Genomic DNA, 15,387 nt, shown 5'->3' with positions numbered 1-15,387 from the left:
AGTGGACGGCCAGGGCTCTGCCGGGCTGAAAGTGCTTCTAAGTACACTGGAGTCTTGTCCCATTTTACAGGGAAAGCTTTGCTGCTGCCTGAATCACATCTGCCTGCAGCTCAGTCAGTCAGGAGAAAAAGGCGGAAAGGAAGTGAGTGAACCAGGATCAGCAAGGGGCGGGGGGCGCGTGCAAACACCCCCTGTCCTGGCAGACTGAGGGGGCCGAGTGGTCTTCTCGGAGGGAGGGGTCTGGGTCTGGGCCCAGGGGCTGAGACCGAGGCAGTCCTCACGAGTGAAAAGAAAGAAAGTCAGACAGAAAATGAAATGCATCCTGGGGAACAATTGCTGGGACTCGAAAATTTGAACACAGCCTTAAGATGGGAATAGAGCAGTAAAGAATGGAAGGAACTTTCAGGAGGTTAGTATCTTACATTTGAAGGCCAAGTCAGGTTGAGTTGGATGAGATGGAAAGGATGGAGAGGTGGATGGATAGACAGGATGTAAAGAGGCTGAGTTGGTGGAAATCACAGCTACAATGTGGAATTCTATTCCTCCCCTGTTGTGGAAGGGCATGGTTTTAACAAAGGGGGGCCCTTTATATATGTGGTTATGTGTTAGATCTCACCCTCTGGATTCAAATGACTGATGACAAAGAAGCAGGGAGGACCCTGTGTCTCTAAGTCTTACCTATGCATGCCTGGCATTAGTGAAGTGCTCAATGCATATCATTTGAAGGACAAATTCTCATTCTCAATGCAATATTTAGTATGTTCCTTTGTACAAAGGATGCCTAATTCAATTAATGTTTAATTGAATTCATTATCAGTATCTCCTACTTTGTCTTTACATTATTAGAGTATCAGCTTTCCTTCTCAAATCCCTTCGTAAGCCAATTAATTAAAATCTTTTTTTTTTCTTGGTCAGACATTTTCTTAGTATTTCTACACACTAGATAACTTAGGTACACTTCTGTATTATCTCAGGAAAGTTACTTCAATTGTGTGTTTTTCTCATGGGGAAGGTCCAGCTTATAGAAGCAAAAGATACTTCAATTTTAAAAAATCGTTTTAAAAAAAAACAAAGGCCAAATTTAAAAGTTAGGGCAAAAAAAAAAGAAGAAGAAGCAAAAGGACATTGACCAAGAATATGTACAATTGGAATGTCATATTGAATCTTTAGTTTTTCTGTTTCTTCCAATGACTAAAGAAGAGAAAATCAGATTAAAAATGCATTAGGAAAATACTTGCAGATTATATGTCTGATAAGGGTCATATCCAGAATGTATAAAGAACTCTTACAATCTAATGTAAAAAGGCAAATAACCCAATTTAAAAATCGGTAAAGGCTTTGAATAGACAGTTCTCCAAAGAAGATTTACAAATAGCCAATAAACACATAAGACACTCAGCATCATTAGTCATTAGGGAAATGCATATCAAAACCATAATGCGACACCACTTTGCACCCATTAGGATGGCTATAATAAAAAAGGCAGACAATAACAAGTGTTGGTGAGAATGTAGATGAACTGGAGCCCTCATACATTGCTGGTGGGAATATAAAATGGTGCAGCCACTGAGGAAAACAGTTCTGCAAAAGGTTAAACATAAAGTTACTATATGATCCAGCAATTCCACGCCTAGATATATACCAAAGAGAATGGAAAACATATGTCCATACAAAACTTACACACAAATACTCACAGCAGCATTCTAATAGCCAAAATGTGGAAACAAATTTCCATCAACTGATGGCTGGATAAATAAAATGTGGCATATTCATACAATGGAATAGTATTTGCCTATAAAAAGGAATGAAGTACTGATACATGTTACAACATAATGAACCCAGAAAACATTGTGCTAAGTGAAAGAAAGTAGTCACAAAAGCCACATAATATATACCAATGTTCATAGCAGCGCTATTTACAATAGCCAAGACATGGAAGTAACTTGTGTCCATCAACAGATGAATGGATAAAGAAGATGTGGTATATATATACAAGGAACCATCACTCAGCCATAAAAAAAGGAATGAAATATTGCCATTTGCAGCAACATGGACAGATCTAGAGCTTATCATACTAAGTGAAGTCAGACAGAGAAAGACAAATACTATATGACATCACTTACATGTGGAATCCAAAAAAATAATACAACTTATTTACAAAACAGAAACAGACTCACAGACGTAGAAAACAAACTTCTGGTTACCAAAAAGGAAAGGGAAGGGGAGGGATAAATTAGGAGTATGGGATTAACAGATACACACCATTACAAATAAAATAGGTAAACAACAAGGATTTACTGTATAGCACAGGGAACTATATTCAGTATCTTATAATAACCTATAATGGAAAAGAACCTGAAGATGTACACCTGCAACTAACACAATATTGTAAATCAACTATAGTTAAGTTTAAAAAGCCACATATTATATAATTCCATTTATATGAAATGTCCAGAATAGGCAAATCCACGGAGACAGAAGATAAATTGGTGACTGCCAGAGGCTAGGGGCCTTGTAATAAAACCCTTACATCTATCTTAACTCTTAAAAGCTTTCTGGTGGGTGTATATTTATGGGACTTACAACCTCATTGTCAATTCATGTCATGTCAGCTCACAATGGAATCATGTCGAACAGGTAAGTAGAACATTTGGGAACTGGATGGCAAGAAGGAGCTGGAAGATGCAGGAAAATGGTAACATAAGGACAGAGAAACCGGAATCATCAGTGGCTTCATGAAATGGATCCCCTGGGAACCATGGGCACAAAAATTCATGGAGCTGAAACAAAATAAGGGAGAGAGAAGTGGTTGCAGGTTGCTAGGTGAGCTGGCCAGAGAAATGAGTAGAAAAAGGAAGAGAATACTCAAACATCTGCTCACTAAGCTTTCTCTCTGCAGGGTCCTCTGACTCTCTTCCCAGACAGCTCTTTTATTTTATTTTATTTTAAATTTATTTAATTTATTTATTTAATTTTGGCTGTGTTGGGTCTTCGTTGCTGCACGCAGGCTTTCTCTAGTTGCAGCGAGCAGGGGCTACTCTTCGTTGCAGTGCACGGGCTTCTCATCGCAGTGGCTTCTCTTGTTCCAGAGCACGGGCTCTAGGTGCACGGGCTTCAGTAGTTGTGGCATGTGGGTTCAGCAGTTGTGGCTTGCAGGCTCTATAGTGCAGGCTCAGTAGTTGTGGCGCACGGGCTTAGTTGCTCCGGTGCATGTGAGATCTTCCCGGACCAGGGCGCAAACCCATGTCCCCTACATTGGCAGGCTGATTCTTAACCATTGCACCACCAGGGAAGTCCCCAGACAGCTCTTTTAAAAGCTACTTGAGGGCTTCCCTGGTGGCACAGTGGTTAAAAATCCGTCTGCCAATGCAGGGGACATGGGTTCGAGCCCTGGTCCGGGAAGATCCCACATGCCCCGGAGCAACTAAGCCCACGTGCCACAACTACTGAAGCCCGCGTATCTAGAGCCCGTGCTCCATAACAAGAGAAGTCACTGCAATGAGAAGCCTGAGCACCGCAACAAAGAGTAGCCCCTGCTTGCCGCAACTAGAGAAAGCCCGCGTGCAGCAACGAAAACCCAACACAGCCAAAAATAAATAAATTAAAAAAAAAAATAAAAGTTACTTGAGTTAATGTTAACTTTCTGATTACAGGAACGTGTGGGCATAGGAGAACAGGTAACATGAACCTGGACAGACAGCAATTTATTTAGAAGATTTACATGTTGCCTTCAAGGGGAATGAACAAAATTCAGAGAAGAGAAAGTGAACTCAGCAGTCTTTATCTGATTAGGGCTGGGCCCTGTTCTTTGAAATGCTCATCACGTCCCAGGTGGGCGTGAGATACATCTTGGCTATTAGAAGGCAAGCTGCTGCAAGCACAGGCTTATTCTGTATGTTCACGTGATGGGGCTCATCTAAAGAACGATGGAAGGGTGCCCTCCCCGCAGTTCTAGGGAGCAGCTCGCAGAGCCTGCGTTTGGAATTAGGCTGGGCTGAGGTTTTCAGCTATCATTCAACAATATCTTTTCTTCTGACAAAAAACAGTTGAAAAGATAGAGATGGCTAAGGGGCATTTAGATTTCTGGAATCTCTTTTTATTTTCAGCACAGAAAAAAAGGATTAAACTCAGTGCATACAATTTGGCTGTTTGTGCTAAGTGTTCATCCGGGACCCACGGCACATAACGAAGGCAGGCCAACCCTCCCACCAACACCCTCCTCTTATTTATCCTGTTTCACCAAAGCAGTTTCTTCTCCTGTCAACATGCCTATAAAATGCAGGGCCTGCTCATAGGCTAGGGCAGGAATCTATGCTCAAGCACATTCCCCGAAACTGTATGTGAGCAACACCTTTTGATGTGTGATTCTTCAGCGCTGAATTGCCTCTGTAATAGGCACCCCGTATGGGTCATCATTCTGAAAGGCTCCCATTCTTGGTCCTAGATGCCCACAGGGCTTCAATCTAGTCATGGTCTGGCACCTCTCCTTCAGAAGCTAGATACCTTTGAAAACTAGAATCTTAGCATCTCCTCTGATGCCAAATCACAGAGGCCTGGTCAATCAGAGCTCTGACCACTGTTTGGGCAGGGATGCTTTCGGCCTGGGACAGGAAAGGGGCTGTGACCCATGGCAATGGCCACGACCACCTGTTGTTAAAAGGCTTTTGGGGAAAAGGAAAAAAGCGTCTTCAGATCTTCCTTTCTTGATAATCAACTCTGTCTTTCTAGAAACCTAGCATTTGTCCAAACTATCAAATGAAAACATTTTTTCATTTTAGGAAAAGCCTCTGGATTCCATTTATTTCCAGATCTTCAACATGAAAGATGAGGTTATGCCAGCAGAATGTGGTTCATTCTGGTCCTGAGGGCTTGCTTTGCTTTGGCTAAGAAGATGCAAAACCTAAACCCACGGCATTCAGGCCTGCGTGCTCGGTAAGGAAAGACGTTTCAATGGAAGAGAAATTTCTCAAGTGGGCTTTCTTTGTCAAGTCAATTTTCAGTGAATCTCTATACAACTGGGCCCCCGGTCTGAGCATAAATTCACTGAGTCCCAGGAGCGTCTGTACATGCTGATGTGTTGAAGGGAGAGGAAATGGGAAAGAAGAGGTTGCTGGTGAATCTTGCAATCTGGAATCTTATTCTCAACTTGTCATCTTCACCTGAGCTAGGAAACAGATTCACATCCCTAATTCATCTAACGAATTAAATGAAGAAATCACAGCACAAAGGGGTAAACAGAATAACTGAATAAAACAAACTGTAAACAAACTAACAATAATTAGGCGAGACATGTTTGTAGGTTCTGGTTTGGATGGATGTAATGAACGACGAGGTGGAAAAGCCACTTCCCTTCCTACCATTCTCAGACTGTAATCTTGACTTTGTTTTATAAATGATGTGAGTCATCCGGGGGCTGGACCGCGGTTCTCAGCAGGCCTTCACTGGAAACCCAGGAAATGCATATCAGACCCACCCCACGTCCTAACTAACCTAAAGCGGTGTCAGAACTCACCTCGGAGCTCCTTCAAACTGTGAAGCCTTGTTCCCCCAAGTGGTTCTCATCTTTGGGCTGGGGGAGGGGCAAGGCTGTCCAGATCATTATGGTATGTCACCCTCACTCTGTCTCCATGGAATTGAAAGTCACTCCACTACTCTAATTTGTGAGAGTTTGCTCTTTATAGCCTCCCTGTAGCAATCTAGACGCTGTTCTCACTTATTGTGTCTTCTCCACTCTCGGACTACCTTGACTGCAGCTAACCATGAAGCCAGAAGGCCCGCAGATTTCCCCTTCCCTCTCCAGCACAAAGCGAGGTGCTGAATAGGTAAGATACTCCAGAAACTTTCCTTGGTTACTCTGTCCTTTTTCAGTACTGAAAGTCATTGTCTACTTATCATCCTATCTGATTCATTTTCCAAATTTTCTCCTCCAGGAAGAAGGACAGGGTAATAGCACCTAATTCAATATCTCCTGAGATGGGAGTCAAGACGACTGTGCCCCCCAAAAATGGACAAGTAGATCAATGGAACAGAATTGAGAGCCCAGAAATAAACCCACACACCTATGGTCAATTAACCTTCGACAAAGAAGGGAAGAATAACAATGGAGGAAAGACAGTCTCTTCAACAAATGATGTTGGGAAAAGCTGGATAGCTACACATAAATCAATGGAGTTAGAACACCCGCACACACCATACACAAAAATAAACTCAAAATGGTTTAAAGACCTAAATATAAGACATGACACCATAAAACTCCTAGAAGAGAACATAAGTAAAGCATTCTCAGACATAAATCGTAGGAATATTTTCTTAGATCAGTCTCCAAAGGCAAAAGAAATAAAAGCAAACATAAACAAATGGGACGTAATCAAACTTAAAAGCTTTTGTACAGCAAAGGAAACAATCAACAAAACAAAAAGACAACCTATGGACTGGGAGAAAATATTTGCAAATGATGCGACCGACAAGGGGTTAATATCCAAAATATACAAACAGCTCATACAACTCAATATCAAAAGAACAAACAACCCAATCAAAAAATGGGCAGAAGACCTGAATAGACATTTCTCCAAAGAAGACATACACATGGCCAACAGGTACATGAAAAGATGCTCAACATCGCTAATTACTAGAGAAATGCAAATCAAAACTACAATGAGGTATCGCCTCACACTGGTCAGAATGGCCATCATCAAAATGTCTACAAGGAATAAATGCTGGAGAGGGTGTGGAGAAAAGGGAACCTTCCTACACTGTTGGTGGGAATGTAAATTGGTGTAGCCACTATGGAGAACAGTATGGATGTTCCTTAAAAAACTAAAAATAGAACTATCATATGATCCAGCAATCCCACTCCTGGGCATATATCCAGAAAAGATGAAAACTCTAACTCGAAAAGATACATGCACCCCAATGTTCATTGCAGCACTATTTACAATAGCCTAGATGTGGAAACAACCTAAATGTCCATCAACAGATGAATGGATAAAGATGATGTGGTACATATATATACCACTGAATACTACTCAGGCATAAGAAAGGGTGAAATAATGCCATTTGCAACGACATGGATGGACTTTGAGGGCATTATGCTGAGATAAATCAGACAAAGACAAATACTGCATGATATCCCTTATATGTGGAATCTAAAAAAGCCAAACTCATAGAAACAGAGATTTAATGGTGGTTACCAGGGCCTGGGGGTTCGGGAGCTGGGGAGATGTTGGTCAAAATGCACAAACTTGCAGTTAGAAGACGAATAAGTCCTGGAGATCTAATGCACAACATAGTGATTATATTCAACAGTACTGTGTTACAGGGACTTCCCTGGCAGTCCAGTGGTAAAGAATCTGCCTTCCAATGCAGAGGACGTGGGTTGGATCCCTGGTCAAGGAAATAAGATCCCACATGCTGCTGGGCAACTAAGCCCAAGTGTCACAGCTATTGAGCTCATGTGCCTCAACTAGAGAAGAGAAAACCCGCACACCACAACTAAAGAGAAGCCCGAGCACAGCAGCTAAGATCCCGTGTGCCACAACTAAGACCCAACGCAGCCAAAAAAAATAAAATTAAAATTAAATTAAAAAAAAAAAAAACCCCAGCAAAAAAACCCCCAATACTGTATTATAAACTTCAAAGTTGCTAAAAGACTAGATCTTAAAACGTTCTCACCACAAAAAAGAACTGATAATTATGTGACGTGACAGAGATGTTAGCTAAGACTTCAGGGATAACCATATTGCAATACATACATGTATCAAATTAACACCATGTACAACGTTATACATCAATTATATCTCAATTTTTTAAAAAAGCATTTCTTAGCTGTATGCCAGACACATACATCAGTTTAGATTACAAGTTTTCAGGTTAAACCTCTCCACTTAATAAAACTAGGGTATAAATCACAGACTAAGTCAATCAGCAAAGGATTAGTCACTATTATTTATTCTGAGAGGGAGGCAGGTGTCCTCCAGGCAGGGCCTCCTAGGCCATATTCAGGATTTTGCTATTTTTCCTAATGAAGGAGTTTAAGCAGGGGAATCCCAGGGTCTTATATGGGTTTTGAAATATTACTTCAGATACTGGATTGAGGATGAAATCAAGGTGAGAGAGAGTGAACTGGGGAGACCAGCTGGGGGCAACTGTAGTGTATGTTCTCAGAATAGATAATAGTTGAATATGTGAAACCACACACACACATCTATCTATCTATCATCTATCATCATCCATCTCTCTCTCTCTCTCTCTCTATCTTGTCCACCCAGCTGTTTATTAAACACATACACATTATATATACAATTGTCCTGTACACCCAATGGAGCTCTAAAGTACAGAGGGCCAGCTCAGCCTGCCCTTGCAGTGGAATCAGACTTACCTTCGCTCCTGTTTGTTGGACGGCTTCCTTCTCAAGCTATGTCCTGTCGGTGGAGGCCGAGCTCACCAGACTGCCCCAGTCCAGACTCTGCAGGAACCAGGGCTAACCCTGATGGATGCAAGAGGCAGGCCTGCAGCTGAGATGCCCAGTGGACCCTGCAGGAAACGGCTGGGAAGGCACCTCTTGCCTCCTCTCAGAGCATCAGTGGTCACGCTGCTTCCTCTCTGTCCGACCTTGGTTTGTGGTTCAGGCTCTGAGGGCTCCTCAGACGAACATGGCCCCCCAGGCCTCCAGGAGTCTCAGGATGCATCGTGTAGACAGGCCTGGTCCTGGCTTTGTCTTCCCACTTAGGGAAAATCCACCTCCACCCCAATGCACAGACAGGCGGAGGGACATGAGCACACAGCATGCACCAGCTCTGATGGTAAAAATGCTGCTGCAAGTTTGCAGTTCACAAGGACACCTGCTTCACAGAACGGAGGCGATTCTCGTGCTTGCCAAAGGTCAAAGGATCAGGTGTCCTTGATTTACCGTCATCATCGTGAGAAGCGGGTGCTTTTCTGCATCTGCCCGCTCTGTGGGAATCTCTGCAGGCCGGGATCAGGCAGGAGGGCAGCTTCCTGCAGCCTTGCAGGCGGCCCCTTGAACTTCACGCAGGTGCTTGTCAGGGAAGTTCTTAGCCACGGACCTTTCCACCTGATGCTTATTTAGGCTCCCGTGACCCGAGGAGCGTTGTTCAACTCAGGGCTCTGCTCTTTGCCCGCCTTTGACTTGTTAAGTCTCTGTGCTCAACACTACCAAGATTCTGGAGGCAAAACCTACAGTGCCCTGGCGGGACAACAAGCCTCACTGTCTGATAATCCCTGCTTCGAGGCGTGATGCTTACTAAGGCCACAGTTAATTTTGTAGATATTTATTTACATTATATTTTAAGACTTCAGAAGCTGGCACAGTGCGCGGGAGTAGAGTTTCACATGAGGGCTTAGAGGGGTACCAGTGGATGGCAGCTCATCCCTCCTCCTCCAGGCCAGAGTTACAAGGGTCTGGGATTCTGATGCCCTTGGCCCTGGGGGGTGGGGTGGGGCTGGGTGGTCCCCTCCGGCCGTGAGCTGCCTCATCCAGGTACCCGGGTGTGCTGCACGGAGGTCTGCAACTCCAAGCGCGACCTGCTGTGAAGAGGGTCCGCACACATGGCCCCAGGCCGTGGAGGCAAGCGTGCCCAGCTCTCATGGATCTGAATCTCCCACCCCGGCCCCCGGAGAGGGCCTCTCTAAGCTGGATTTCTCATGGCCCCAAGCTCCTGCTGACGGCTGCCTGGGACCTTCCAGCAGACAATTCCCTCCACAACCTGAGTGCTGCGGTACATGCTCTGCTCTGTGTTCTGTGCCCACCTCCAGGGACAGGTGTGCTCTGGGGTCTGCGATCAACGTGCCCTGCACAATGGCTGCTTTTAGGCTGCCTGAATGAGGAACACCTCAGACGTCTAGAAAGGTATCTGGGAATATACTTCTAGTAACAGCAAGCTTGACTGGCCAAGAACAAGGAGACTATTCCATGAAAAAAGGAGGCACTCCTTCTCCTGGCTTCCTGCCATCCCCGATAGGGCACTGGGTCAGCTGAACTGCCTCCACCCGGATGGATGGATCTCCCATCAGCTCCCAGGTGTAAGCGACAGGGTCTTATCCAGGCTGCATTTCATGGTGCATTGTTGCTTTGATTATTACCACTTCCCCTCCTCAAAGAACTGACACGTTTGTTTGCTTAATATGTTTTTCATATTTTGCATAAAGAGTCATAGCATTTTGGAGCTGGGGGTGTCTTATCCCAGTTCTTAAAGCATCACTACATTACAGGTGAAGGGACTTGCCCAAGGCCCCCCGCTGCCTCTGCTACTCCTGCAGGGGTGCCCTCCCACATGCGTCCCGCCCCCTGCCCTCCCCAAGCTCGGCGCAGACACGGCGGTGGCAGGATTGGACCTCAAGCTCCACATTTTGATTTCAGACAAAGGTGTTGGGTACAGTACTCCATTTTTGCCCAACAGTCCTTCCTTTTAGAGAGTTTTTGAGAAAGTGATTTAAGGGACTCTGGGTCTTTATTGCACACACCTCACTGGGGCAGGTAGAAATTAATTTGAAAAACAATAAGTAGATTCTACGTACGCTGCATGTGCCTTGGAGACAAACCACTGGCTCTTCCTTCACTCCCCTCCCCCACCCCTGCCTTTGCCGTAACAAAGAGAGCTGCCATTTACCCACCCGGTGTTGTGCAAGACGCTGCACATCTTTCCAACTCTCCCCATCACCCTAGGAGGTAGAAACTGCTATTCCCATTTTACAGATGAGGAAACTGAGGCTCCCAAAGGTTCAATAACTTGTGCCAAATCACACAGCTTGCTGAGTGGTAGAATTCTATTGATCTGATTCCACGGCTATATATACTCTTTCCACGTGAAAATACATTTCTACAACATACATTGCCAATGTATCTGGAACACATTGGCTCTAGGCTTTTAATTGTTTGAAATGACTTGTATTCTAAACCAAGATCAGCTTCATATTTAAGTTTTGTATCTTATGGAGATGTGTCTTAGGAGCCTAAGATATAACTGTGAAAAACCATTTGGGGCTTCCCTGGTGGCGCAGTGGTTGAGAATCTGCCTGCCAATGCAGGGGACATAGGTTCGAGCCCTGGTCTGGGAGGATCCCACATGCCGCGGAGCAACTGGGCCCGTGAGCCACAATTACTGAGTCTGCGCGTCTGGAGCCTGTGCTCCGCAACAAGAGAGGCCGCGACAGTGAGGGGCCCATGCACCGCGATGAAGAGTGGCCCCCGCTTGCCGCAACTAGAGAAAGCCCTCGCACAGAAACGAGGACCCAACACAGCCAAAATATAAATTAAAAAAAAAAAAAAAGAGTTCTAGGCCTCATACTTTAAAAAACAAACAAACAAACAAAAAAAAACCATTTGGAAGCCACGTAAGAGGTTAAGATCACTGCCATCATCAGAATAAAGTCGTGATTTCAATAATTTTTTTCAAAGCAAAAAAGAACCTTCAAAACTACCTAGTCCACCACTTAATTTCATAGATGAGGAAAGCAATGTGGAGAACCCAGTGACTTGGCCACAGTCTCGGAGCTGGTGAGACCCAGAGCCAGGCCCAGAACCTACCCCCTGGCCAAGTGGCAAAGACACTGCTTTGCATCTCAGGGGCCCGTTAAAGCCACAGCCTCCCTGCCTTGTGCAGAGGACCTGGATGGGGGAGGCCGGGCCCTTGCCTACCTGCAGAAATCTCCTTCGGATTCCGGCAGCAGGAGGGAGGCCGTGGGGTTCTTCATCAGATCAGCCACCAGGAGGTCCTTGGGTGTCACATAGAAGAAAGGAACCCCCGTGCTGTTGTTGAAGGGGCCGTCACTGACCGGCAGGCAGTTCCCAAACGGCAGTCCTGGGATCTAACAAACACCAAAAAAGGCCTTTTCAATGCAGGGTTGTGGATTGACTTGAGCTGGGACCTTAGTCTGTGTCTCTGACCAGGAAATACAGCATTGGGGGCGCGAAGGCAGCATGGCGTCACTGTGGTTTTGACAGGTCATGAATCAAAGCGAAGTGGTTGCCAACCTGGCCACTTCACCCAGCGATGGCTCCAGAATGTCTAGAGAGGAGCTTAGCCAGTGGCATCTGTAGAGGAGGGGTGGTTAGGGGATTATTCTTGAAGCTGCAGGTACATAGCAAACACACTCTATTAAACTGAAAGTTATTTGGGGGAAAGGCAATGAAAATCATGGAAGGGTGGAGGGTCACGAAAACCTTTCTCACAAGCTAGCCCTTGGGAGCCCCACTGCCTTCACCACCTCCCCCATATTTTTGGCAACTTTGGGGATAGAATCTAAGTCTTAACCTAACATCTTACCTGGTCTTTGGACTCCAGGAACTTTCTTTTTTTTTTTTTTTTTTTTTTTTTTTTTAAATAGAATTTACTCTTTTTTTTTTTTTTTTTTTTTTAATTTATTAATTTATTTATTTATTTTTGGCTGTGCTGGGTCTTCGGTTCGTGCGAGGGCTTTCTCTAGTTGCGGCAAGTGGGGGCCACTCTTCATCGCGGTGCGGGGACCGCTCTTCATCGCGGTGCGCGGGCCTTTCACTATTGCGGCCCCTCCCGTTGCGGGGCACAGGCTCCAGACGCGCAGGCTCAGCAGCTGTGGCTCACGGGCCCAGCTGCTCCGTGGCATGTGGGATCTTCCCAGACCAGGGCTCGAACCCGTGTCTCCTGCATTAGCAGGCAGATTCTCAACCACTGCGCCACCAGGGAAGCCCTCCAGGAACTTTCTGTTATTGTTTCCTTTAGGGTCACACCACTTTCTCACCTATAAGTCACATTTTTAAATTGTAATCAATAATATTTTAATAGTATAACTCAGCAACTTATGGGAATTTGCTTTCTTATCCTTCTAGCTTCAAGGAAGACACATAAACACGCTAAACCAATTTTTTGCTCACGATCATCCAGTAGAGCAGATGAAATTCTCAGATATGTACACAAATATTTCTTAAGTTTTTTCCCAAGCCCTGCTGGGTCCAGCATCATGACCTTTACCCTTCACAGAGTGTTCCTCATTGTTACTTAGCTCAGAACTCAGGGGCTGTCTTTGTCTTTGAAGTGTCGCATGACAACGGTGTGTAGAATTGTGATAAGGGGTGGCTTTAATCTTTTAAGAAAACCCAATGTTAAGAAATCCTACAGAATGCTAATATGTCATTCCCAGATCCTGTTTTTCAGCTGGTCATTCACAAACTGAGTAGAGTCATGCTTTGCACACATGCCAGGCACGTAGTACACGTTCTCTGAATTTATTGCATTTGGAGTATACATCAATACTGGAAAAGGGAACTACAAACAAAGCTAAGAAAAGGGATGTTGAAAGTCATAATACCTTGACTACATTGGCAGTAGAGTTTTAATTGCTTGAAGTGATCTGTGTTTTAAACCAAGATCAGCTTCATATTTAAGCTTCATCTCTTCTGAAGGTATGTCTTAGGAGCATAAGATATAGCTGTGAAGAACTATTAGGAAGCTGTGAAAGAGCTTAAGATCATTTCTCATCAAAATAAAGTTGTCATTTAGATTTTTTTTTTTCAGAGCAAAAAAGGACCTTCAAAACTACCTAGTCCACCACTTAATTTCATAGATGAGGAAAGCAAAGTGGAGAACCCATTGACTTGGCCACAGTCTCAGAGCTGGTGAGACCCAGAGCTGGGCCCAGAACCTTCCCCCTGGCCAATGACTTACACACTCCATAAAACAGTATTTTTTTTTTTTTTTGCATGAAGTAAATAGGAGTTCAAATTACTGACCTGTAATAAAACCCTTACAGCTACCTTAACAGCCCTAAAAGCTTTCTGGAGGGTGTACATGTATGGATGTTACATCCTCACCGTGTACCCACGGCATTTCCACTTCACGTGGAATCATGTCTAACAGGTGAGTAAAACGTCTGTGAAACCAACGATGAAAGCTGCAGCTGATGACAGCGCTGTCACTCCAACATTTACACGCTTCGCACAATAAATCTCCTTTCCAGAACAGTTCTCGAATTCCATTTATTAAAATGCAAGTTTCCACCAAAGCCCCGGTCCCCACTTGGGTTCGGGGTCAGTAGGTGATGGGGCAGCTCTGGTCTATGGGCGGGCAGGGGCTGGACGCGCTACTCGGTGATGCCGAAGGTGGCTCTGGCTTCTTTTGTCCAGGTCTCTGGTCGGGCGCTGGTTATTTGCACGCCTCTTTGGCCATTTCAAGACTGCGCTTCTCGCTTCTCGACTGCGCTTCGGTCCCCGTCCACCTGGCAGGAAGCCTGCTTGTCATCCCCTCCCCTAGCACCACCCACCCTCTCTCCTGCCTTTGCCAGGGTGCCAGGGTAACCGAAGCACAATCTGGCTGCATTAATTACACGCTGTCCACGCCGATCCAGCCCCCAGCGCACGTCTGCTAGACCTGGATCCGAGCGCGGGAGTGGCCCCAGGCTCTCCCTGTCCCCTGCACGCCGCTCCCGGCCGCGTGGCTTACCTTCTCGTGGGCGGACACGGTGGCCAGACAGCCCCAGTCGCTGGCGTGGGCCAGGAAGCGGGCGGTGCCCGGGCGCAGCCTCGCGCCGCCCTCGCGCCGGTAGGAGAACATCCCGGGCGGCGCGGGGGACGGCCTGGCGCGGGCGGTGCCCTCCGGGGGCGGCAGGTGAGCGTCCTCCTCGTGCGCCGAGGCCGGGAAGCTCCGCTGCCAGATGCTGCCCGAGTCTTCCAGCAGCGCGGGCAGCGCCTCCTCGGTGGAGGCGCTGTCTAGCTCCTCGTCCACCTCGTTGGTGACGGCCCAGGACATGGAGCTCACGAGCACGTAGCCCGCGGCCCGGGACAGCAGGGCGCTGCAGCACAGTAGCCAGGACAGGCGGGGCCCGGGCTGCCGGCCGCGGCGCCCGGACATCTTGCGGGGCGCGCCCGGCCCCGTGGACCGCGAGCAGCGCCCCCCGACGGCGGACGCGGAGAGGGACCCGCTGCCCCCGCCGCAGGCGCCCGGGGGCGTGGGGCCCGGGGCCGCCCCCGCAGCCGTACGCCACGTGGGGAGGTGGGGCTCCGCACGCGCTGCAGACCCGGTGCGCAGTCCTCCCTGCGCGCCGGGGCCGGGGTTGCGCTTCTTTCCCGCTGGATGGCACGGGTTCTGCAGCCAGACGGGGTGGGGGGGGGGGCGTTCAAATTCCGGCTCAGCGCACTCCTCCACTCACCAGCTGTGTGGCCCTGCCGAGTCACGTAGGCTCTCTGTGCCCGGTTCCTTCATTAGGAAACGCAGAAAACAGTATTTACATCCTGGGAGTGAGGGATGGGAGGATGGAACGGGTTAATATTTGGAGAGGCTTAGAACAGTGTGTGGTGCGGAGTAAGCGTTATGTGCTGTGAAACAGACACAAGGTAGGGATGGTTATCATTTTATGGAAGAGGAAGCCGAGCGAATGATGAAGATTAGCACCAAG

The 15,387-nt window shown here is 46.6% G+C and overlaps 1 protein-coding gene across 2 annotated transcripts in view; it reads right to left on the bottom strand.

The window, feature by feature from the left end:
* The window catches only part of CREG2 (cellular repressor of E1A stimulated genes 2), a 55,488-nt gene extending 40,434 nt beyond the window's left edge, over nt 1-15,054 (bottom strand). For both annotated transcript variants that reach the window (XM_057558808.1, XM_057558807.1), the window contains exons 1-2: nt 14,436-15,054; nt 11,657-11,826 (exon numbers count right to left, since the gene is read on the bottom strand). In XM_057558808.1, the coding sequence (XP_057414791.1) occupies nt 11,657-11,826; nt 14,436-14,843 (578 nt within the window). In that variant the 5' untranslated portion in view covers nt 14,844-15,054. The remainder of the gene's footprint in view (nt 1-11,656; nt 11,827-14,435) is intronic.
* Nucleotides 15,055-15,387: the final 333 nt, after the last annotated feature.

Source organism: Balaenoptera acutorostrata, chromosome 12 (genome assembly GCF_949987535.1).
Source record: "Balaenoptera acutorostrata chromosome 12, mBalAcu1.1, whole genome shotgun sequence".
NCBI classification, from domain to species: Eukaryota; Metazoa; Chordata; class Mammalia; order Artiodactyla; family Balaenopteridae; genus Balaenoptera; species Balaenoptera acutorostrata.
Note: the sequence above shows the minus strand (reverse complement) of the source record. Positions and strands in the feature narration are given on the sequence as shown.